The sequence below is a fragment of the Capra hircus genome, chromosome 4 (assembly GCF_001704415.2).
Source record: "Capra hircus breed San Clemente chromosome 4, ASM170441v1, whole genome shotgun sequence".
Classification (NCBI taxonomy): Eukaryota; Metazoa; Chordata; class Mammalia; order Artiodactyla; family Bovidae; genus Capra; species Capra hircus.
In genome coordinates, this window is record NC_030811.1 from 43,460,466 (window position 1) to 43,484,677 (window position 24,212).

The following is a 24,212-nucleotide window of genomic DNA, read 5'->3' on the forward strand; positions in this document are numbered from 1 at the left end:
GCCACGCCCGACCCCCGTCCCCACAGCAGTCGCTAGCGCGCGATCCCACGCCGCAGCGCGGAGACGGAGCCCGCGGGCGGGAACCTTCCCGCATCGCCCAGCACGCACGCGCGTCTCCAGTCCTGCCTCTCGGGCGCCATCTCTACTCATAGGCCAGCCATGCCGTCATTTCGACTGACCCGTGGTTGCGATTGGCCAGAGATGAGGCGCGCGACCGGCTGTAGGCGGGGCTTGAACTGACTATAAAAGAGGAGGGCGGCGGGGCTCGTGCTGCCTTGCAGACGCCGCCACCTCGGAGCCTCCTTCACTGTCTAGCCATGGTCAACCCCACCGTGTTCTTCGACATCGCTGTCGACGGCGAGCCCTTGGGCCGCGTCTCTTTTGAGGTTGGGGCAGGCGGTGACGAGCCGGGTGGGCCCGAGCGGGCGGCGGGGGGGGAGAGGCTGAGTAACCGGGTGCGAGCACCCTGCTTGAGGAACGCGGGCGGCGCGGCGCCATTTCCTGACGAGGGGCCATTTTGGGAGGCCGGGGGCGGCGGGTAGACAAAGGCGGGGCGGGCGGGGGAGGGGCGGCCGCGCCCTTCCGGCCGCGCACGTGCTCGGGCTGCTAGCTGTTGGTCGCCACGCGGGACCGCAGGCCCCAGAGGGTCGACAACGCCCTAAACGGAAGGCAGACGCCGGCCCCAGGCCGCTGCGACCGTCCCGAGGCCACCCTCGAGGCCTCGGAAGCGGCTCCCTTCGCGCTGACCCGACGGTCGCACCTGAAGGCTGCTTTTCCCGCCCCGGGCGCGTCAGGGTCGGTGGGATTAGCAGCCTAGCCCTGGTCCCGGAGGACGCCTGCTAGTTCAGGGTTGAGTTATAGAGCTGCGGGTCTAGCTCCAGGGTTTCCCCAGATGTCTTAAAATCTTGAGATAAATGTAGAAAGAGGTCCCTCGCGCCCCTCCCGGCCCCCACCTCGAGCGGAAATTTGCAGGCGGCCTTCCCTCCGCTGGCGCCGAGGCCCGCCTTCCGCTGCGGTGACTGGGTGGGAGGCGCCCGGGCTCCTCCCGGTCGTCGTCCTGCAGAATGGACTAGTCCAGACTGGCTCCGCGGCAGGCCACCTCTGATGGTTTCTTAACTAGTTAAGGGATATTAGGAGTACTTATTAATCAGTTTGTGATTACAGCAAGGTAGCTAAGTAACTCGGCGTGCTCTTGAAACGGTAAATGCGATTCCGTTCCAGTTAACCGGGAGGTCTTGAAGTGTCCATTCGCTCAATCGTGTCCAACTCTGACCGCATGGACTGCAGCACGCTAGGCTCCTCTGTCCTGCTGTCTCACTAGCCCTAAGTGGTTTTATTCTCCTTAACGACCTCTCAAAAGCTGTCAGTGGTTAGTTTTAGGATCTTATTCAAGGATGGATGAGGGCAGAGGGTTTCCTGTCATGATAACTGTCCACGTTGGAGACACATAGAAGACGCCTAAACCCTTGTTGGAGATAACATTAGGTTGTATTGAGCCTATACCCTACTCGTACTGTAGTCAGAACTAAGAATTGGTAAGGACCCACGTGGAAGCTTGCCCTGAGGTAAAACTTTTCGGAGAAATAATAGATCCTATTGATCTACGCCCCACTGTTATCTGTAGTCAGCTGATAATTGATCCGGAGCCACGTGGAAACTTGGCCTAAGCCTAAGGCTTCCTAGAGTGTGTCTCGCGTTAGCCACAGGGCTTAATGGAAATGAGATAGGAACTCTTGGCATATCCATTGGTGAGAATAGAGATGGAACTGCCAGTACGGACTTTTAACTTTAGTAACGGTTTACAAGGGAAGCGGGTGACAACAGGGTTTGAGAAACGTTAGACTTAGGAGAGACCATATGTTTTACATACAATACTTAGAAGCTAAATAACTAGATCTAAGAAACATACAGGATTTCAATAGATGATTTAGTCACAGATCTCTGGAATAGTTAGTAAAATATTATAAAGGGTTTGTTTAAGCATGATGTTTAAGCGTTTTTGGCCAAAATGTTTTATATATGCAGGAAAGGTTTGAAGCAGTTGTACTAGAAACCAATCTTTATTTTTTACCCCACTACTAGGTAAGGGACCTGGAAACCAAGAAGTGACTGCTCATCCAATCCATAAAGCTATGTTAACAGATTGGAGGTAGTAGCATTTTCATTACCAGTGACTGAAATTACACCTGTTTACTCCCTGATCAAACAGGAGTACTTGCTATTCCTGAAAATCTTGTCCTTAGGTTCAAACTGAAGTTGGGGGAGGTGATGTACATTTGAGAAGCCATGTATGTGTTAAGAAGTAGGTGTGATAACACATAAAAGTTTTAAGTCACTTTTTAGAAGCCTCACACTATTTGAGTCATCGCTGGTTCTGGATTTTTGGCACGTCTTTGGGTCTCATGTTGCTAACCCAACACCACAGGACTTAAGGCTGTCAGGAACAGTTCTTATTTGGGATTCAGAGCAATTACTGAAGAAGCATTCTGTTCTTGTGAGAAGACGAATTTATGATTCAGAAACCCCTAAAGACAAGGGTACTAAGCAACAAAATATGCAAACAGATGTTAATTAACTGTCATTTTTCTCTTACAGCTGTTTGCAGACAAAGTCCCGAAGACAGCAGGTTAGTTAAACAAAGGTATTCTGATTATTAACTGTTCTGTGTGTGTCATCTTCTCTCTCTCTCTATATATATATATATGTGTATATATACTTTTATTTTAACAGAAAACTTTCGTGCTCTGAGCACTGGAGAGAAAGGATTTGGTTATAAAGGTTCCTGCTTTCACAGAATAATTCCAGGATTTATGTGCCAGGTATGAAATAGACTGATACTTGACTTGGGTTGTCTTAATTTAGGATTGAACTAGAATATTCCAGAATGTATATATGGTTTGTCTGCACTGGTGCCAGTCTGTTAAACTTTTCTGGTCCATTTGTTTATTTTATGATTTTGCACTGATAGGATGCCATCTAAATTGCTATAGTTGTATAATGTTATTAAAAATACATGCACATATGAAGTGCTATTCTACCATTTTGGTTCCAAGTGACCTCCTAGTTTCATTTATGTAATATTCATTTATTTGGCTGTGCTGGGTCTTGGTTGCAATGTGTGGGATCTAGTTCCCTGACAAGGAATTGAACCTGGACCTGCTGCATTGGGAGCATAGTCTTAGCTACTGGACCACCTGAGAAGTCCCTTGACCTTCTTGTTTTGAACTTGAGTCTTAAAGTTTGGACTATGTAGACATGGCGTATTTTCTAACTGTGTCTAAAAGTGACATGTTTCTCTTTATGTTCACAGGGTGGTGACTTCACACGCCATAATGGTACTGGTGGCAAGTCCATCTATGGCGAGAAATTTGATGATGAGAATTTCATTCTGAAGCATACAGGTCCTGGCATCTTGTCCATGGCAAATGCTGGCCCCAACACAAACGGTTCCCAGTTTTTCATTTGCACTGCCAAGACTGAGTGGTAAGACAGGAGATGGCAAAGGCACCCTTTCCCTGCTGTTGCCTGCCCTAAGGTAGTGGAAGGGCATGGACCATAGTTAAAATTTCTGTAGTGTGCTTATAGAAAGTAAGTGGAGATACTCTAGCAAAACAGGGCATTTAGCTGATTGGTTTAGTTACCAGTGGTGCTTTCATCTAATTGGCTTGTGATTTGTTAGCTCTTTTTAAGGGGTCTGTTCTAAAATTAGGATTCCTAACAGTGGAGACTCTTTTATGTTTTTTAGACTAGCCTAAAGCAATCTATTGGTGTTGTAGTTTTTTTAGGTAGAATAAAATGTTTCCAGTATTTAACATCTCTGGTCACAGGTAGTAATGTTTATTCTGTTTCTAGGTTGGATGGCAAGCATGTGGTCTTTGGCAAAGTGAAAGAGGGCATGAATATTGTGGAAGCCATGGAGCGCTTTGGGTCCAGAAATGGCAAGACCAGCAAGAAGATCACCATTGCTGACTGTGGACAAATCTAATAAATTTGACTTATGTTTTACTTAACCACCAGACCATTCCTTCTGTAGCCCAGGAGAGCACCCCTTCACCCCATCTGCTCGAAATATCCTATAATCTTTGTGCTCTCGCTACAGTTCTTTGGATTCCATATTTTCCTTATCCCCCTCCAAGTTTAGCTGGATTGCAAAGTTAAATTTATGATTATGAAATAAAAACTAAACAATTATCTGTCTTTGTTTGCATTAGAGTATTGATGTAGGTTTCATTTTAAGCAGCAACAGGTTACTTCTAAGACAGAAGTGTTTAGAATCAGCTTTTGTTTAGTTGCTAAGTTGTGTCTGATTGACCCTGTGGACTATATTAAGATGTCAGGCTTCCTTGTACATGGGATTTCCCAGGCAAGAATACTGGAGCAGCTTGCCATTTCCTCCTACCCAGGGATCTATTTGAAAATTGCTCAGACATGTCCGACTCTGCAGCTCCATGTACTGTAGCCTACTAGGTTCCTCTGTACATGGAATTCTCCAGGCAAGAATACTGGGATTCTTCCCTACCCAGTGTTTGAAACCAGTTCTCTTGCATTGCAGGCAGATTCTTCACCATCTGAGCCACCAGGGCAGTCCCTAGTTGGCTGTGTGTTCAGTCGCTCAGTAGTGTCAGATTCTTTGCAGCCTCATGAACTGTAACCCGCCAGCCTCTGTCCATGGAGTTTTCCAGGCAAGAATCCTGGAGTGAGTTGCCATTTTCCACCCCAGGGGATCTTCCCAACCCAGTGATTGAATCTGCATCAGTGGATTCTTTATCCCTAGCGCCACCTGGGAAGCCTATTTGATTGTTAGCTGTCTTTTAAATCTAGAATAGTCCTACTTTCTAACAATTTCTATTAATATTAAAAACTTGGTATTATAATGTGTAATATACACTACATAATATACCATGTGGTGCTAGTGGTAAAGAATCCTGCCAATGTAGGAGGTGTTAAGTAGATGTAGGTACAACCCCGGGCTGGGAAGTTCCCCTGGAGGAGGGCATGGCAACTTACTTCACTATTCTTGCCTGGAAAATCCTCTGGACAGTGGAACCTGGTGGGCTACAGTCCATGGGGTCACAAAGAGTTGGACACGACTGAAGTGACTAGGCAGGCAGGCAGGTGTATACCATATATGGTATGTACATAATATACAGTTCACCCGTTTTAAGGGTACAGTAGTGAATTTACTAAGTTATGCAACCATCCCTGTAATCCACCACACTAGGAAGAACCTCATGCCCCATTCGCAGTACCTCTGACTTCCACTCTCAATGCCTGGCAAACTACAAGACTGTCTCTAGATTTGCCTTTTCTCTGTTTCATATAAGTTGAATTCTACACTGTGGTCTTTGACCTCTTTTTTTAATGATGTCAACTCCTTTAAGTCCAGCACATTGGCTGTGGAATATCACCTTTGGAGCTGCTGCCAATGTCTCCACTTTGTGTTACTTGCTTTTTCTTCTCGTTCTTGTATTTAGAGAAGCTTCAATGGACACAAGTTCCTAACTTTTAAGCAGAAAGTCTTTCGTCAGTTCAGTTCAGTCACTAAGTCGTGTCTGACTGCAATCCCACGGACTGAAGCACACCGTTTGCCTGTCCATCACTGACTCCTGGAGCCTACTCAAACTCATGTCCATTGAGTCTGTGATGCCATCCAACCATCTCATTCTCTGCGTCCCTTTCTCCCGCCTTCAATCTTTCCCAGCAACGGGCTTTTCCAGTGAGTCAGTTCTTCACATCAGGTGGCCAAACTTGGGAGTTTCAGCTTCAGCATCAGTTCTTCCAATGAATATTCAGGACTGTTTTCCTTTAGGATGGACTGGTCGGATCACCTTGCAGTCCAAGGGACTGTCAAGAGTCTTCTCCAACACCACAGTTCAAAACCAATTCTTCAGCACTCAGCCTTCTTTATAGTCCAGCTCACATCCATACATGACCACTGGAAAAACCATAGCTTTGACTAGATGGACCTTTGTTGGCAAAGTAATGTATCTGCTTTTTAATATGCTGTCTAGGTTGGTCATAGCTATTCTTCCAAGGAGTAAGCATCTTTGAATTTCATGGCTGAGTCACCATCTGCAGTGATTTGGGAACCCCCCAAAATAAAGTCTGTTTCTGTTGTTTCTCCATCTGTTTACCATGAAGTGATTGGACCGGATGTCATGATTTTAGTTTTCTGAATGTTGAGTTTTAAGCCAACTTCTTCACTCTCTTTCATCAAGAGGCTCTTTAGTTCTTCATTTTCTGCCATAAGGGTGGTGTCATCTGCATATCTGAGGTTATTGATATTTCTGGTAATCTTGATTCCAGCTTGTGTTTCTTCCAGTCCAGCGTTTCTCATGATGTACTCTGCATATAAGTTAAATAAGCAGGGTGACAATATACAGCCTTGACGTACTCCTTTTCCTATTTGGAACCAGTCTGTTCCATGTAGGTTCTAACTGTGGCTTCTTGACCTGCATACAGATTTCTCACGAGGCAGGTCAGGTGATCTGGTATTCCCATCTCTTGAAGAATTTTCCACAGTTTATTGTGATCCACACAGTCAAAGGCTTTGAAATAGTCAATAAAGCAGAAGTAGATGTTTTTCTGAAATTTGCTTTTCCTATGATCCAACTGGTGTTGGCAATTTTATCTTTGCTTCCTCTAACTTTGCTAAATCCAGCTTATACATCTAGAAGTTCACGGTTCATGTACTGTTGAAGCCTGGCTTGGAGAATTTTGAGCATTCCTTTGCTAGTGTGTGAGATGAGTGCAATTGTGCAGTAGTAGTTTGAGCATTCTTTGGGATTGGAATGAAAACTGACCTTTTCCAGTCCTGTGGCCACTGCTGAGTTTTCCAAATTTGCTGCCATATTGAGTGCAGCACTTTCACAGCATCATCTTTCAGGATTTGAAATAGCTCAGCTGGAATTCCATCACCTCTACTAGCTGTCCATACCATTTCCTAAGGCCTACTTGACTTCTCATTCCAGGATGTCTGGCTCTAGGTGAGTGATCACACCATCGTGATTATCTGGGTCATGTAGATCTTTTTTGTATAGTTCTGTGTATTCTTGCCACCTTTTTTTTTGTTTTTCTGTAGTGGTTTTGCCATACATTGACATGAATCAGCCATGGGTGTACGTGTTCCCCATCCTGAACCCCCCTACCACACCACCTCTTCTTAATATCTTTTGCTTCTGTTAGGTCCATATAATTTCTGTCCTTTATGGTACCCATCTTTGCATGAAGTATTAGTTTGGTATCTCTTACTTTTTTTGAAGAGGTCTCTAGTCTTTCCCATTCTATTGTTTTCCTCTATTTCTTTGCAGTGATCACTGAGGAAGACTTTATCTCTCCTTGCTATTCTTTGGAACTCTACATCCAAATGGGTACATCTTTCCTTTTCTTCTTTGCCTTTCGCTTCTCTTCTTTTCACAGCTATTTGTAAGGCCTCCATTTTTCCTTTTTGCATTTCTTTTTCTTGGGGATGGTTTTCCTGCACAATGTCACAAACCCTCGTCCATAGTTCTTTAGTCACTCTATCAGATCTAATCCCCTGAATCTATTTCTCACTTCCACTGTATAATCATAAGGGATTTTATTTAGGTCATACCTGAATAGTGGTTTTCCCTACTTTCTTCAACTTAAGTCTGAATTTGGCAATAAGGAGTTCATGGACTGAGCCACAGTCAGCTCCCGGTCTTGTTTTTGCTGACTGTATAGAGCTTCTCCATCTTTGGCTGCAAAGAATATAATCATATTTTGTAGGTGATGCTATATGCACTTAATTCTGCCTCTTGTCAGCTGGCATATGAGCTTAGACTTAACAGACCATCAGCTGCTCCACTGGAAAGGTAACTTTGTACACTTCCTGCTCAGTAGGTAACCTGTGGGATGGTACTTTGCCTGTGTGAACTCTGTTCCCAGATCTTTCACCTGATTGTTTTGTTTCAGTATCAATTACTGGTCTTCACCTGAATCAATTTAAAAAAGGTTTTGGCTGCATCAGGGTGGCTTGAAGGATCCTATTTCTCTAGTCAGGGAATCAGGGACTGAACCCATGCCCTCAGCAGTGAGTGTGTGAAGTCCTAATCTACTGGACCACGAGGGAATTCCCCTGAATCAATTCTGTGGTTGCAAAAAATTGAGGAATCTTCTAATCTGTCCCTCCCTCTATAACAATAGACTCAAGGATTTCCATTCAATGTATTACAATTGCACACATTATTTTTGATGTTAGAATCATCCCACTAGTATAAGCCCCCCTAAATTGACCTCTGTGTGTCTTTGACAGAATTCCAGTAGCCTTTAGGCCGTCCCAAAGTTCATGCTTCCATTAGAATACAAAGCAGAGGCCTGGGAAGTGTCAGGGATATTCAAATTTTCAACAACCCAAAATGAAACTCTCTGTGTTAACATGTAAAATGGAGTTTAAACTTAGATGCATTTTTCACATGCACAAACATCTGATGTTTGGAAGTCAGTGGGGCAGTCTCAGGCATTTTAACACATGCAGCACTACCCCCATCTATTGGCAGAGGCCCACAAACTTTCAAACTGCCTTCAGGCTAAAAATCACTGACATAATGAGATAGGATGTAGTGGTTAAAAGAATAAGGTAGTGCATCTCCAGAATAGTGTCAACTAGACTTTTAGGTGAAAAAAAAAAGAGCAGTAAAATACCATATAACATATACTGTTGTGATTAGGCTAAGTCGTGTCCGGCTCTTTTGTGACTCCAAGGACTGTAGCCCGCCAGACTTCTCTGTCAATGGGATTTCCAAGGCAAGGATACTGGAGTGGGTAGCCATTTCCTCCTCCAGGGAATCTTCCTAACCCGGGATCAAACCCAAGTCTCCTGCATTGGCAAGCGGATTCTTAACCACTGAGCCATCAGGGAAGCCCTATAACATGATAGTTTTTGTAAAAAAGCAGAATAAAGTGTATCTTTGTGTTTTTATATATCCTTCAGAGAATACAGAGAAATGTTTTCCAGTGGGTGTCTTTGGGTAGAGGGGTGAAGGCCTACGGGCAGAGAGGATTTTAATCACACATTCCTTTTACCTGTACTAAATATTTAAAATTTCAAAAACATTAAAACAAATCTATAGCACAGTTTGTCCTCCATATCCACAGAGTCATCCAATCATGAATCAAAAATATTCGGGAGGGAGCTTCCCTGGTTATCCACTGGATTCGCCTGCCAATGCAGGGGACATGGGTTCAATCCCTTGTCTAGGACAATTCATGTTAAAGGGCAACTAAGCTTGTGCATAACTACTGAACCTACATGCCCTAGAGCCTGTGCTCCACAAGAGAAGCCACCACAATGAGAAGCATGCACACAACTAGACGAGCCCCAACCCTCCACAAGAGAAAATATGCCCTCAGCAGTGAAGACCCAGCATAACCAAAAATACTGGAGGGACATCCTTGGTGTCCAGCAGTTAACACTTTGCTCTCCCAATGCAGTGGGCCCAGGTTCCATCCCTGGTCAGAGAACTAGATCCCACATGCTGCAAATAAGAGCTGGTGCAGCCAAAGTAAAAAATATTGGAGAAAAATATTCCAGAAATTTCCAGAAAGCAAAACTTGAATTTGCCATGCACTGACAACTATTTACAGAACATTTACACTGTATTTACAACTATATATAGTATTTACAGTGTTTTAGGTATTATAAGTAATCCAGAGATGAGTTAACGTATCTGGTCCAATCTTGTGTGCAAGTGTTATGCCATTTTATATAATGAATTTGAGCATCTTATGGATCTGAGTATCCAAGGGGTCCTGGAACCAATCCTGCATGGATTCTGAAGTATGACCAAATTTGGCTCACTTCAAATTGTTTATTATTGGGACTGCCCTGGCAGTTCAGTGGTTAAGACTCCATGCTCCTAAAGCAGGGGCTCAGGTCCCTCCTGAGGGAACTAAGGTCAGGGAACTAAGATCCTGCATCCCACTCAGTGTCAGGGGAAAAAACAAAAAATACACACACACATACAAAAAAACATGTAACACACACACATACATATAAACCCTTCCTAGTTACCTGTGAAGGTACAATAGATGAAATATGATGGTTGGGACACACTTTACAACAAGCCAGTAGGAGGAAGCGGTGTACAGATGCAGCAAGATGGACCAAACGTGAGGCTGAGGCCCAAAGTACCTGGCCCAATCGCTCTAGTTTTCTTCCATTAGAAAACAAAAATACAATCCTGGGGAACACAGTACATAGCAAATAATTACATTACCAAAATTTGAAGCAAATCTCTAGAGAACTCTATAGTAAAACTCTAGTCTTAATTCTGTTAAGATTATTTTGCCTTCTCTATTGCTACTTTGGTTTCTAAAAACTACCAAACTTCACACATGACAATTGTAGATCTTCTCAATATAGAAGCTTCTTCAAAATATGTGCCAAGATTTAGTAAAATCCACACTTAAGAGACAATCCTATAGAACTGTTTCTTCAAAAAAAAAGAGAGACCTATAGATTGAAGAGAAACTTAAGAGCTATCAGTAAAACGGAAGACATACGGTATGGATCCTGATTCAAACAAACCAATTGTAAAATTAGGAAACAATCAGGAATATATGAATACTGACTGGATATTGGCTATTAGAAAATGTCTCAAAATAATGGTATTGTGGTTATAGTCTAAAAAGTACCCCTTCTTTAATGACACATACTTAAGTATATAGATACGAAAATTATGCCTGGAACGGGATTCAAACTAATCAACTAACATGAGGGCTTGAGGAGGGATATAGGTAAAACAAAATTGACCACAGGATAACTGGTGAAGTTGGAGGATGAGTACATGGGTGTTCATCATACTATTCTCTTTATTTTTGAAAATTTCCATAATAAAATAAGTTTTAAAAAATGAGAGTTTTGTACTGATACTGTTGTATTAGAAAACATTCAAGAATTTCCATTGTCAATGAAGACTTCCAGGCAGAAAAAATATAATTTCCTGATGGACCATTAACTGGTACATTAACTTAAATCTTACAACAGTTACTTAGAAACTGACAAAAATATTTTTAAAATATTGTACAAATTACCGAATATTACTGTACCAATAAAAGATCACTAAAGGCTGGAATTTTAAGCCAAAAGCAGACAACTTACATAACCTTCACTTCAATTCTAGGTTTAAGTGTGTGGGTTCTGCAGTCAGCCAAATCTAGGTTTGTATCCTACTTCTGCCTTTTTCTATCTACTAGATAAATTTTTCTGGCAAGCCATTTAACTTCTGTGAGCCTCAGCTTCCATACCTTTAAGATGGAGGTAAAGCACTTAGTACAGAACCTGCCATATATAAGTCCTCATTAAGTAATTTAAATAATTTCACTCTCATATTTCATTTCTTGAACATGTTTTTATATTCTAAGATCTCTGAAATTTGGATGCATCTTATAATTGATGGCATATCATGGTTTAATAGGCAGTTTTTCTTTAGTGGTATGTAAAATAATTGTTACATACTACAAATAGGTACCATCTAAGATCCAATATAATATGGTATCAATGATAGAAGCAGATTCCCAATTTCTGATTGTTCTGAATATATAACCAATTTGAAATATTAAAAATTTCAAAGGATGAGCAAAATATTTCCAACACAGCACAAACAGAACAGTTTTGAGACGTTAGTTTTTTTAAAAAATGGTTTATCAATTCCATTTTTGTATAAAACACAAGGGAGAAACCTAGCCAATCAACACAACTGTTGCCACATGAAAAGGTACTTTTATCAAACTTCAATTCTAAGAACGTACAAATGTTTCTTTTATCATGTCTACAGTAATTGTCTATGGTTTTCCATTTAACTGTTTTAAAAATTCCACATAACCCCATTATTTCTTCTGTCCCGTTACAGTACAACGACAGGGAGGAAGAGCGTTGGTTACGACAACTCTCTAAGCAGTTTTCTGCTGTCCCTTCTTTCCAATCAGAGACTTGTGGATGTGAGGGATCACTCCTAGAATGAGATGAAATGAAACTGTATTAGCAGAAAAACTTTTATCAGTTCAGCCCCTCAACCCCAAAGAGCAATCCACAAAGAATGAAGGTGTTTTTTTTAAACTGAAGGATAACTGCTTTACAACGCTGTGCTGGTTTCTGCTGTACAGCAACGTGGATCAGCTCTAAGTATACACATATCCTCTCCCTCTGGAGAGCCCTCCCAACCCATGAGGTCATCACAGTGCAGGGGCGAGCTCCCTGTGCTGTCCAGCAGTTTCCCACTAGTCATCTATCTCACACATGGCAGTGTATGTATGTCAAGGTTACTTTCTCAGTTCCTCCCATGCTCTCCCTCCTCCCACTGTGTTCACAAATCCATTCTCTATGTCTGAATCTTTATTCCTGCCCTGCAAATAAGCTTATCAGTAACATTTTTCTAGATTCCATATATATGTTAATATACGGTATTTGTTTTTCTCTTAGAATGAAGTTTACTTAAGTATCTATACCAAGGGATCTTCATCTTGGGGTCTGGGAACCCCCTTTAAAACTGTATGTAAAATGGTGTGATTTTCTGTGTTTTGTTTTTTTTTTGAGAAGAGTAACCACAGCTTTCAAGAGGTTCTCCAAATGTAATCCAAAAAGGATGAAGAACCACCACCTTATATCTCACCTTCGCTGATTCTGACTCATTCAGTTACCCTCAGTCTGACTTTTAAGAGCATCACATTATGCAATTTCTCAAGATGATTTTATTGAAACACAGTTTAAAGGATACAGGAAATATTTTAAACACTTGGTTTCAAATCTCATCTATGAAATTTAGCTGAAGAACTTCCTTTTAAAAACAGCATTGTATGTGGAGAAGAAATTTTTATTCAGGTCATGAGAAGAAGCCTAGAACAGTAACAGACTTAACACTTTTGGAATTTAACTTTCTATGTTCTCAGTACTGGATCACTGATCTGAATTACGTATTAGTCATTAAGGGCAATAACAGTCTACGTTATTGAGTAAGAGTAAATAATACATACCACCCCCAGCTATGGTAGCTTTGATAAGAGAATCCAACTCTTCATCACCACGGATTGCAAGCTGCAAGTGGCGTGGAGTGATCCGCTTAACTTTGAGATCCTTGGATGCATTACCTGCCAGCTCCAGCACCTACAAAGCACCCATGAGATAGCATATCAAACAAGGGTGAAGTGTGTAAGGATTCTGTTTAGACTTACAATTATAGCTAAAAGATCACTATAGCATCTACACATAAAATACAAAAGATACATAAACCAACAATAATTTATTTCCAAATTTCTACAGTAAGGTTATAGAACTCTTAGTACTTCATTTGGTCCTTTTATATTAATTCTTTGCAAAATAACTAGCTGCTAAGTCACTTCAGTCGTGTCTGACTCTGTATGACCCTATAGATGGTAGCCCACCAGGCTCCCCCATCCCTGGGATTCTCCAGGCAAGAACACTGGAGTGGGTTGCCATTTCCTTCTCCAATGCATGAAAGTGAAAAGCGAAAGTGAAGTCGCTCAGTCATATCTGACTCTTAGCGACCCCATGGACTGCAGCCTACCAGGCTCCTCCATCCATGGGATATTCCAGGCAAGCGTACTGGAGTGGGGTGCCATTGCCTTCTCCGCAAAATAACTAGAAACGAGCAAAAATCATCAACTTCTATAGCAAGAAATAAGTGTTATTATCCCTTAGCCAAGATTCTAATTGTGAACATCTAGAAAATGATTATATTTTAATATACCCATGTAGTCTAATTTTTCATAGCCCTTAACAGCTGAAATTTATTGCTTACGACTTGTAGAAAAGTTTAAAAGTATAAAGATAATTCCTTTTTCAGAATTTCTAACACCGCTGGGCTTTATAATCTGTAGGGAGTATGCCAGAAGCCCTTTATTCTATAATGGGAATTTTCAGCAAGAGTAATTTCAAAGTCCCAGCTGGCCATAAAACTGCATTTCTCTTTTCACCTCCACAGACTGTACTGGTATTATAAAACTTTTGATGGAAACAATACAAAACTAACTCCACAGAGCCTCCTGATTTAAGCAGAGTGGTGGAAAGCCTTGGTATACATCTGGAGCAATCAGTACGCTTTAAAAACCACCAGTACTCTATTCCATTCTCCAATGCAACTGTGAGTGGACAGAGGTGAGGTCAGGCACCACCATCTTTTGAAAGCTTTTGCAAGTGATTCTAGTGTGAAACAAACACTGGAAAGTTAATTACCTCCAAACTTAAGATTTCATTATTTCCTTTACTTCTAAAACCCCAAACTTAGATATCTGGAAGACGTTTTGATTATGTATGTATACATGCTTGTGTGTGTGTGTGAATGTGTATATTTATTTCATTATTTAATCTTAACCTAAAAAGTCATAATCAAAGTTCCTAAGAACAAAGAAAATGGGAGTTCAGATGGCACATGAACGTTCTGAAGCAGAAGCCTGTATCTTCACGAGTGAACAAAATGCATACCTTTCTGAAAAGCCTACAGCTAAACAAATATTAATGAAAACTGATATAAAAGTGATAGACGAGAAAGGCTAACTAGTACCAACAAAAATATTACCAACACAAAAATCCCTCCTTGTAACACAGTAAAGTTGAAACTATCAATGTTAAAGTAAATGTTAAATCTCCAATGGGAAAACAAATGATTTGGTAAAGTTAATGAAATGACAGCAGTGATGATTAACACACAGGTTAAACCTAAATCTTTCAACCTAGCTCCCAAGCACATCTTTCCCAAGTGAATCTTCCCCTTGCTTCTACTAGACTGGCTAACTCTATCACTTGACTTGCTTGCTACTCAAATTACTCTCCTGGTTTGGAATGCAGTTGAAGGAGTCTCATGATGTCCCTTTTGTTTTACTTAAGAGGGATTACTATGGAGGAAGTGATGGTCCATGAATAAAGAACTTTTGCCCAAATAACTTCTAATTTCCTGAAAAGTCAAACTGAGTTAAGATACAGCATTTTATGTGTATAACCACACAGAGCACCAGGACTGATTAGGTCTTTTACCAAATTTCATGTCATCATATCATCATAAGAGTTGCGATGGACTTCCTTGGTGGTTCAGTGCTGAAGAATCTGCCTGCCAATGCAAGGGACATGTGTTTGATCCCTGGCCTGGCAAGAGTCCACATGCCGTGGAACAACTAAGCCCATGTGCCATAACTACTGAAGCTTGTGCACCCTAGAGCCCATGCTCCACAACAAAAGAAGGCAATGCAGTGAGAAGCCTATGTACTGCAATGAAGATCCAGTACAGCCAAATAATAAACATAAAAAAATGTAAGATCACATTGCTAAAACTTTACTCCACCTCAAATTTTTATTAATTAAGAGTTATCCTATAACTTCACAAATACTACTTTTTTGGGGGGGAGCGGGGGCATGATGCCCAGCATTTGGGAATCCTTCCTGACCTGGGATCAAACTTCCCTGCAGCGGGGCGCAGAGTCTTTACCGTTGGACGGACCATCAGTGAAGTCCACAAATATCACCTACTGCTTATATACATAGTTCAGAATTTGTTTAATTAGCAGTATGGTATTTAAATTATTTTACACTTGTTTGTCAAGTCAACTTAAAAACATGGATTACTGACCCTCAGTTCAGGCTTTCCTGGTAGCTCAGCTGGTATAGTTCAGTCGCTCAGTCATGTCCGACTCTTTGCGACTCCATGGACTGCTGCATGCCAGGCTTCCCTGTCCATCACCAACTCCTGGAGCTTGCTCAAACTCATGTCTATTGAGACTGTGATACCATCAAACCATCTCATTCTCTGTCATCCCCTTCTCATCCCACCTTCACTCTTTCCCAGCAACAGGGTCTTTTCCAACGAGTCAGTTCTTTACATCAGGTGGCCAAACTATTGGAGCTTCAGCATCAGTCCTTCCAATGAATATTCAGGATTGATTCCCTTTAGGATTGACTGGCCTGCTCCTCCTTGCAGTCCAAGGGACTCTCAAGAGTCTTCCCAAACACCACAGTTCAAAACGTGCTCAGCTTTCTTTAAGGTCCAACTCTCACATACATACATGACTACAGGCAAAACCACAGCTTTGACTAGATGAACCTTTGTTGGCAAAGTAGTGTCTCTGCTTTTTAATAAACTAAGTCAGTCATAGCTTTTCTTTCAAGGAGTAAGTGTCTTAATTTCATGGCTGCAATCACCATCTGCAGTGATTTTGGAGCCTCCCAAAAATAAAGTCTCCCACTGTTTCCACTGTTTCTCCAACTATTTACCATGAAGTGATGGGACCGGATATCATGATTTTAATTTGAATGTTGAGTTTTAAGCCAGCTTTTCACTCTCCTCTTTCATTTTCATCAAGAGGCTCTTTAGTTCTTTTCTTTCTGCCATACGGGTGGTATCACTTGCCTATGTGAGGTTATTGATATTTCTCCCCGCAATCTTGACTCCAGCTTGTGCTTCATCCAGCCAGGCATTTCAAATGATGTACTCTGCATATAAGTTAAATAAGCAGAGTGACAATGTACAGCCTTGACATACACCTTTCCCAATTTGGAACCAGTCTCTTGTTCCATGTAGTTTCTAACTGTGGCTTTTTGACCTGCATATAGATTTCTCATGAGGCAGGTCAGGTGGTCCGGTATTCCCATCTCTTTCAGAATTTTCCAGTTTGTTGTGATCCACACAGTCAAAGACTTTAGCACAGTCAATGAAACAGACGTAGATGTTTTTCTGCAACTCTCTTGCTTTTTCGATGATCCAGAGGATGTTGGCAAGATCTCTGGTTCCTCTGCCTTTTCTAAATCCAGATTGAACATCTGGAAGTTCATGGTTCATGTACTGTTGAAGCCTGGATTGGGAGAATTTTGAGCATTCCTTTGCTAGCGTGTGAGATGAGTACAATTGTGTGGTAGTTTGAGCATTCTTTGGCATTGCTTTTCTTTGGGACTAGAATGAAAATTGACCTTTTCCAGTCCTGTGGCCACTGCTGTGTTTTCCAAATTTGTTGGCATACAGAGTACAACACTTTTACAGCATCATCCTTTACGATTTGAAATAGCTCAACTATTTGAAATTCCATCACTTCTACTAGCTTTGTTCATAGTGATGCTTCCTAAGGCCCACTTGACTTCACACTCCAGGATGTCTGGCTCTAGGTGAATGATCACACCATCGCGGTTATCTGGGTCATTAAGATCTTTTCTGTATAGTCCTCCTGTGCATTCTTGACACCTCTTTTTAATATCTTTTGCTTCTGCTAGGTCCATACCATTTCTGTCCTTTATTGTCCTAACTTTAAAAGTGAGCACACCAAAGTTCTGTTTGACACTAGTACTGGCTGATAAGATCCATCTAAAAACCGCTATTAAAAGAAACTAACAAGAGTGAGTCTTTTTGTTTCAAACTCATTTTCCATGGGTTTCAGCCATTTATGTCTAGGACAACTCTGGGATTCCAACACATAATTATTTCCACCACTAACCTCAGCGGTGAGGTACTCCAGAATTGCAGCACTATACACTGCAGCAGTGGCACCGACCCTTCCATGGCTCGTGGTACGAGTCTTCAAATGTCTATGGATGCGGCCCACAGGAAACTGAAAGAGAGACCATCCAAACGGGAAACACTGAAGTTTTAACATCATGTTACTGAACATAATGAACAGCTGAATGACATAAATCCAGATAAAAAATTTGGTTACACTTATTAGAAGTCAAAATTATTTGCCAATTAACAGTTCTTTGGGCTTGTAAGTTAGTATTAGTCCTAATAATTAGCCCCAAATGGCCATGACTAATTTTACACCCCCTGAAGACAGAATTTAAAAACAAAAACCACTCACGGTTTTACAAATTCCTGCATAATATGGAGTCATTATACAATAAAGAGAAACTATGCAGTATAGTCACCAACTACACATTCTACAGGGCCTAATAACCGTATTCGTATTTAATTAATTCCTTCACATAACAGGCTCATGTGACTATGAACCTCTACCACCTTCTTTAGGCCCCAACTTCATTCTTCCTTCCTCAGTTTCAAGAGGTAACCTGATAGTTAAGAAAACCAACATTGTGACTTCCTACTTTCTGAGAATAGGTACCTTCTCATTTCCACAGTACCCTAATCCCACTTGTCTATGCCTCTGACTACACCCACCCCCCGCCCCCCGACTTTAAGGACCTTCCTCATCCTGTTACTTCTCCATCATTCAACAACTCAATTACCTCCTTTTCATGGCTCCTTTCCTTCTGCACAGTTCAAAGGTCTCTACATGTCTAGTCTACTGTAACTGCCTCCAGTTACAGTCTAGACATTCCTTTCCAAAGGCAAAATTTAAAAGTAAACTTGAAACCTCTTTCTTGTCACCCATTTTCTCCCAATCAAAACTTGGCTTCTGTTAAACACCATTCTTAAAGATCAGCAGTAACATTTTAATTACCAAATCTACTAGCCACTTCCAGATTGTGTGCTTCAGAAGAAAATGCATGACTGTTCTATTTACATTCCTTCCCTAATTCTAAGGTCCCAAAGACCAGGATCTATGCCTTACTCGCTTTTAGATCCTCAGTGATTGACATGTTGTCTGACACAGAGGACCTTGAAAACCATTCTTCTCAGGCTACAAGGATTACACAGTTCTAACACTAACTCTGACTACTCCTCAGTCTTCATTGTTTGACTCAAATATGTCAAATACGGTGAGGAGTCCACCAATGTCTTTTTGTTCTTTTCTCAAGCACTACTGAGGAAACTCATCCATAGCACAAACTACCAATTTTACTGAAGTGATTTTAGATTTGTAATTCTTTTGATCACTTCTCTTGGAAAGCTAGACTCAAATCTTCAATTTTTGGATATTTTCACATGGTTATTTTACTGGAACTTCCAAATGATTCCACTCAAAATTCTTATTTCATAACTTGCTCCTACTACAAACTCCCCTTAGGGTCTAGGCCTTAGAGAAACTTCTGACCTTCCTCTCAAACCTATACCTCTCCTCTCATTTTTTAGGAGCATATATATGCCTTCTGTTCTTTTCCATACCACTCAAGTTCAAGTTGGAGAAGGAAATGGCAACCCATCCCAGTACTCTTGCCTGGAAAATCCCATGGATGGAGTAGCCTGGTAGGCTACAGTCCATGGGGTCGCAAGGAGTTGGACACGACTGAGCGACTTCACTTTCCTTCTTTCTATAGTTCCTTTTGGAGAAGGAAATGGCAACCCACTCCAGTGTTCTTGCCTGGAGAATTCCATGGACAGAGGGGCCTGGTGGGCTACAGTCTATGGGGTTGCAAAGAGTCAGACACGACTAAACAACTAACATACACACACACACACACATAAGCTCAAGTATGCGTTACCTTACTCCTAAACCACTGCAATAACCTGTAATCTGTCTTCCATCTCCAACTTCAAGGTAAGGATACTTAAATAAATTCCACTTGTCTTTTTTTTGGCTATGCAGCTTGCAGGATCTTAGTTTCTCGACCACGGATCAAACCCGGGCTCTTTGCAGTGAGAGCACCAAGTCCTAACCACTGGACTGCCAGGGAATTCCCTCAAATAAATTCTAATGGATATTTGCAATGATGTTCCAAAACAGAAAGTACCCATAAAGGTTAAGTTCTTGCCCTCCCATTTCCTTCAGTACCACTCAGAAAATGTCATCTTCTTCCTTAAAAATTTTGCATCACTACCTTATAGTCTGGCCTTCAAACTTTCCTGTTTAAAAAGTATCTCTTACACGTAAAGCAATTAATTCTTACTCATCCAGAAAAATTTGAGTTTCTGGATTAAAGTTACAGCAATTCATATATACAAAATCTAGTGTTCTTGAGGATATATAACTCAGTCTACATTTGAAGGTATTGGGGAAAGACTCAGACGGACTAGTGGACAGTCCATTCTATTTCATCCTGAAAGCTGATATACCACTAGAAACACCTTCTTCAAAATGAAAGCAACAGCATACTCACTTCAATATGATAGTTTATAAAAGTACTAGGAACATAATTATAATCTAGAAATAACAGATTTTAAGACAGCAAAATCACCAAATTTGCGTAAGATGTTTTCCTAACGTGTCGTTGCTTAGAAGAGTACAAACTAAAAGGCAGTTGCTTTGTCGTTTATATTTTGACCAATTAATTTCATTATCAACAGTCAATAGTACATTTTTGTAATTAAAGAAACATTTGAGTCATGAGTTACAACTGTTAAGAAATTAATTTAATAATGAATCCGTTACCTGTAGCCCAGCTCTCTGTGAGCGAGACACTGCCTTGGCCTTGGCCTTCCCACTGTCCTTTCCAGCTTTGCCTCCAGCCTAAGTGAAAAAAGTTCCAGATGAAGATTCAAAAATGCTATTTCAAAAGTATCTAGGAAACAAAATTTCTTCTAGTTTTATTTTAGGTAGTTAAAAAAAAAATTCTCTTTCAATTTTAAATATCCATGCCAAATTGCCATTTATTGATTTATATAAAGATGAGATCAAAACTTAAATACTTATTTAAAATGAGATTTCTAAATATTTGAACATATTTTTCAAATTTCAGACTGAAGAATATTCATCATCAATGTAACTCTTATGTTACAAATAGTTCATAATAAAATAATTTTTTTAAATGTTAGCATCTATCATTTCCATAGAAATATTCAGAATTTACCTCTTTTGAGAGGAAAAAAAATACCATCTTGAGAAAAAAAAAAACCCTCAAAAAATTAAACACAGAATTACCTTATGATCTAGCACTTCTAGGCATATACTCAATAATTGAGAGCAGGGACTCAAACAGATTATTTTGTATACTATTTGCTATTTTATTCACAGCAGTATTATAAATAGCAGCTAAAAGACAGAAACAACTTAAATGTCCATCATGGAAAACTGTGGTAAGAATGAAGGAAATTCTGATACATGCTACCACACGAATAAATCTTGAAGACATGATGCTAAGTGAAATAAGCCAGTTGCAAAAGGACCAACATGTCTGATTCCACTTAACATGACCTACCTAGTCAAAATCACAGGAACAGAAAGCAGAAGGGTGGCTGCCAGAGGCTGGAAAGAGGATGGAATATAGACTTGGCAGGCATTTTAAAAACTGCAAAATGGTCACTGTTATGTGCATTTTAAAAAAAAGAAGACATTCAAACTTATTCTTAAGGAGTTAAAGAAAAAACACTCTCAAATGATAGAAATGTTTCTCAAATAACCTGGATGTTCACAAATAGGACACAGTATATAAATGCAATGGACTATTATGCAGCCATTTCAACAAATGAATTATAGACATGTGCTGATATGGAAGAAATCACAATACATATTTGGGTAAAAGGCAAGGTATGTACAATCGCAGTGAGCTTTTGTTTATGTAAAAATGAGGTACTGCAGAGTGTGTGTATAACATACATTTCTAGAAGGTCACACAACACACCAGAAAAGTTATTTGCCACTAGGGAAGGAATACTAAGGATCTGACTTGAGAAGGAAACCAATACTCCCTTTTGAACTGCTTGATTTTACTATTTAAATTTATTTCTTGTCTGCTAAAAAAAAAAAAAAAAAAAAATCAGTTTACAAAACTGGCCAGTTGTTTGAGGGTATTTGTGAAGTAGAAATGGCATATCCCTTTTGTAATGCTTTATTTTTTAGACTAAAAATCAACTATGTATGCCCCATACCCCATCTCTCAGCTGAGCCAATGTTTATCTCTCAAATCTATATTCAAGGCAAAAAAATAAAAGGCCTTAGCAGGCGTTAGGAGCAGGAACAAAAAATGAATAACTAATTAGTATCTTTCTTAAATTTAATAATCTATTGAGAGACTGGTTTAAGTTTAACAAAGAGAATTGAGAAACTTTAGATTTCTACAAGAATGCCTCATATATTTTTAATAATTTCTGACCATACTGCTATACAAGAAAAAAATACTGCATCATCTTTGGATTTCTGAGGTCAGTTCAAGTAACCATGTGCTTTCACTTATTCTTCAAATAAATCTTTTCAGCTCTATTTGCCCTGATGTAAAACATAAGAAACATCTCAACTAGTGCATGAGGCTAAAACTATAATCATTATTTCTCTATGACTGAATTATGAAACACACAGTTATCAATAAAAAGTTATTAACTGCAAAAGTCCTCAGGTTTCCCAATTTACTTATCTTAAGCAATTTTATCCCTACCGTTCCAAATCCATTACATTTGCTGTTTAACCTATTTGTTTTTTAAGGAAGTAGGCAGGAAATCAGTTTTTTAAAATCTCAGTAAATTAAATGACTATTTCCGTGGCTTGGAGAGTCCAGATACATTTCTTATACTTAGCAAAAACAAAACTTTATGGAATTAAACTTGTGAATATAAAACTGCATAGTAAATGAATACTTTCCTTTCACAACCTCCTCAAAGTCTGTAAACACACCCTCCCAACTTCGCACAATCATTTTAATACGTTTGCTGAGAAACAAAATACAAGCACGATAAAATTTTTTATTCTAAAAACTGAGTTAGTATTAACCTGGGCTAGGCATCTCCAGGTAGAAAATATGCCTATGGAGGCCAATGGAGTATATTTCATTCAGAAAAAGTTGCAAATTGGATGTCAAGGAACTTGCAAATTTGTTTAACAGATACAGGTTCACTTCCCATCACGTTTAAAATTTCAAAACAAGAATGACAACTCCACGCCTCCAGTATTTTTAGCCATGCGAACGCGTATGTATTTTTAGCTGCTGGTAAAGGGACAGCCAACATATAGTAGGTTGCTAGAGATTAAACGAGTGACACCTTTTGAAACCAGCAAGCATCACGAGAATTGTCGGCTCGAGCAAATCAGTTTACAGAGCAGATGTAATCTATGCCAGAGTCTGCCTGTGAAAGCGCTTCCGTTAACCGCACAACTACAAGTTACACAGCCCGGGTGCTACCATCCACAAGTTCGACTCTAGATCTAAGACGCGAGAACGTCACAATAACCACAATTTCTGTTTGTGGTTCAGCCTCGGGCAGGGCTGTCTCCGGAGGGCGCTCGGGCGGACACCACTCGTCGCCTCGGCTTTACTGCTTCACTCCCGCGCAGGGCACAGCCCCCCTCCAACGCCTTTCCCTCTCAACTTCACAAGGAGCCCGGTTCCCTCCATTCGCGTTTCTAAAAAGCCGCACTTTTCTTACCAACGCATAATTTAAGACTCAAAAGTCAGTCGCAGCAGCTACGGAGGTGCTGTGGAGCAGCGAGGGATGTCCTGCTCAGGGACACCCGGCCTCAGCCCGCGCAGCTCGATTCGCGCCGGCGCCGCGGCGAGCGAGGCCGGGACCGCTGGCAGCCCGGCCGCCTGACGCCCGCCCCACCGATGTCGTCGCCGCCTGACGCCCGCCGCCTCAACAGGTAGTGGCGCCACTCGGCCATCGCCGCCCTCCCGGCCGCCCCGCAGCCCTCACCATGGTCTCGGCCGCTCGTGCCCTCGGTCCCGCCGAGCCGCCGCCGCCGCTAGCGCAGCACCGACCGCCGTTGCCGCCGCGGCCGCGAGAGCCCGGACAATAACCGGGGCCCGCCTCGCACCGCCCCGGCCAATGCCCGCTCGCCTTGCTCATTTGAACCCCGTCTGCTGCCCAATCGCGCACTTCCTTCTAACCAGGCCCCGCCCCTCAGCCCCTCCTCCCTAACGGCTGTTTGTTTTTGCACACGGCACGAGGAGGCGGAGCCTCCTACTCCAACACAGACGCGCCTGTGCGCGACTGGGGCGGAGCCAGACTCCGTTCTCCGCCTGTCTACAAGGCCCAACCTGACGAACGGAAGAGCTGACCAATGAGAGCTGAAGGCTGGCGGAAATCAGCCGATAAGAACATCGCCCGCGAGCAAGGGAGGCGGATCTTAGGGAAAGACAGCGCGATTGGCCAATGGGTGGACAGATTGGTGGCTGCGCTGGCTTTCCCGCTCTTTCTCAGCGTCGACTCTAGGGTTTCTGAGACTTGATTGGGAAAGGAACAGTCGTGCTCGTAGCTTCTCCTCGTGGTTTTTCACAGATTCCGAGGATTTCTCTGTGCTAGCTGGGACTCGCTCCGCGGTGGGCACTATTTCCAGGCCTGGCAGCCCTTCTCCGCAGCGCCTTCCCGCTGGCCTTAGGTTAAACGCTCGTTGCAAAGGGAGAGAAATTCGGAAATGGGGTTGGAGTCCCTGCGCCCGCTGCGAAGCTGAGGGACCGGCGCGAAGCAGGGCTTTCTCACTTGTCAGCCTACGGC

At 41.6% G+C, this 24,212-nt stretch overlaps 2 protein-coding genes across 4 annotated transcripts; one reads left to right on the forward strand and one right to left on the reverse strand.

Moving 5' to 3' along the window:
- Window positions 228-4,197, forward strand: PPIA (peptidylprolyl isomerase A). Of its 2 annotated transcripts, none has more exons than XM_018047035.1 (5): window positions 228-386; window positions 2,596-2,626; window positions 2,731-2,819; window positions 3,311-3,483; window positions 3,853-4,197. In XM_018047035.1, exons 1-5 carry the CDS (start codon window positions 318-320, stop codon window positions 3,983-3,985), a joined length of 495 nt encoding a protein of 164 aa, XP_017902524.1. In that variant the 5' UTR covers window positions 228-317; the 3' UTR covers window positions 3,986-4,197. The 2 variants fall into 2 exon arrangements, with proteins under 2 accessions (XP_017902524.1, XP_017902525.1); XM_018047036.1 differs by lacking the exon at window positions 228-386 and adding an exon at window positions 840-2,149 and having other exon boundaries at window positions 3,853-4,195.
- On the reverse strand, window positions 10,816-23,564 carry LOC106502044 (histone H2A.V). 2 transcript variants are annotated; one of them, XM_018047037.1, is made up of 5 exons: window positions 23,412-23,564; window positions 20,221-20,298; window positions 17,452-17,565; window positions 12,994-13,123; window positions 10,816-11,975 (listed from the first exon to the last, which is right to left on the reverse strand). In XM_018047037.1, exons 1-5 carry the CDS (start codon window positions 23,562-23,564, stop codon window positions 11,914-11,916), a joined length of 537 nt encoding a protein of 178 aa, XP_017902526.1. In that variant the 3' UTR covers window positions 10,816-11,913. The 2 variants fall into 2 exon arrangements, with proteins under 2 accessions (XP_017902526.1, XP_017902527.1); XM_018047038.1 differs by lacking the exon at window positions 17,452-17,565.

Excerpts from the sequence above, each read along its gene's own strand:
- PPIA (XM_018047035.1), top strand. The coding sequence starts at position 318 with ATGGTCAACCCCACCGTGTTCTTCGACATCGCTGTCGACGGCGAGCCC. Across the intron at positions 2,627-2,730 it reads CAAAGTCCCGAAGACAGCAG|AAAACTTTCGTGCTCTGAGC; the intron begins GTTAGTTAAACA and ends TTATTTTAACAG. Across the intron at positions 3,484-3,852 it reads TGCACTGCCAAGACTGAGTG|GTTGGATGGCAAGCATGTGG; the intron begins GTAAGACAGGAG and ends TTCTGTTTCTAG.
- LOC106502044 (XM_018047037.1), bottom strand. The coding sequence starts at position 23,564 with ATGAGCAAGGCGAGCGGGCATTGGCCGGGGCGGTGCGAGGCGGGCCCC. Across the intron at positions 17,566-20,220 it reads CACAGAGAGCTGGGCTACAG|TTTCCTGTGGGCCGCATCCA; the intron begins GTAACGGATTCA and ends TCTCTCTTTCAG. Across the intron at positions 11,976-12,993 it reads AGCTACCATAGCTGGGGGTG|GAGTGATCCCTCACATCCAC; the intron begins GTATGTATTATT and ends ATCTCATTCTAG.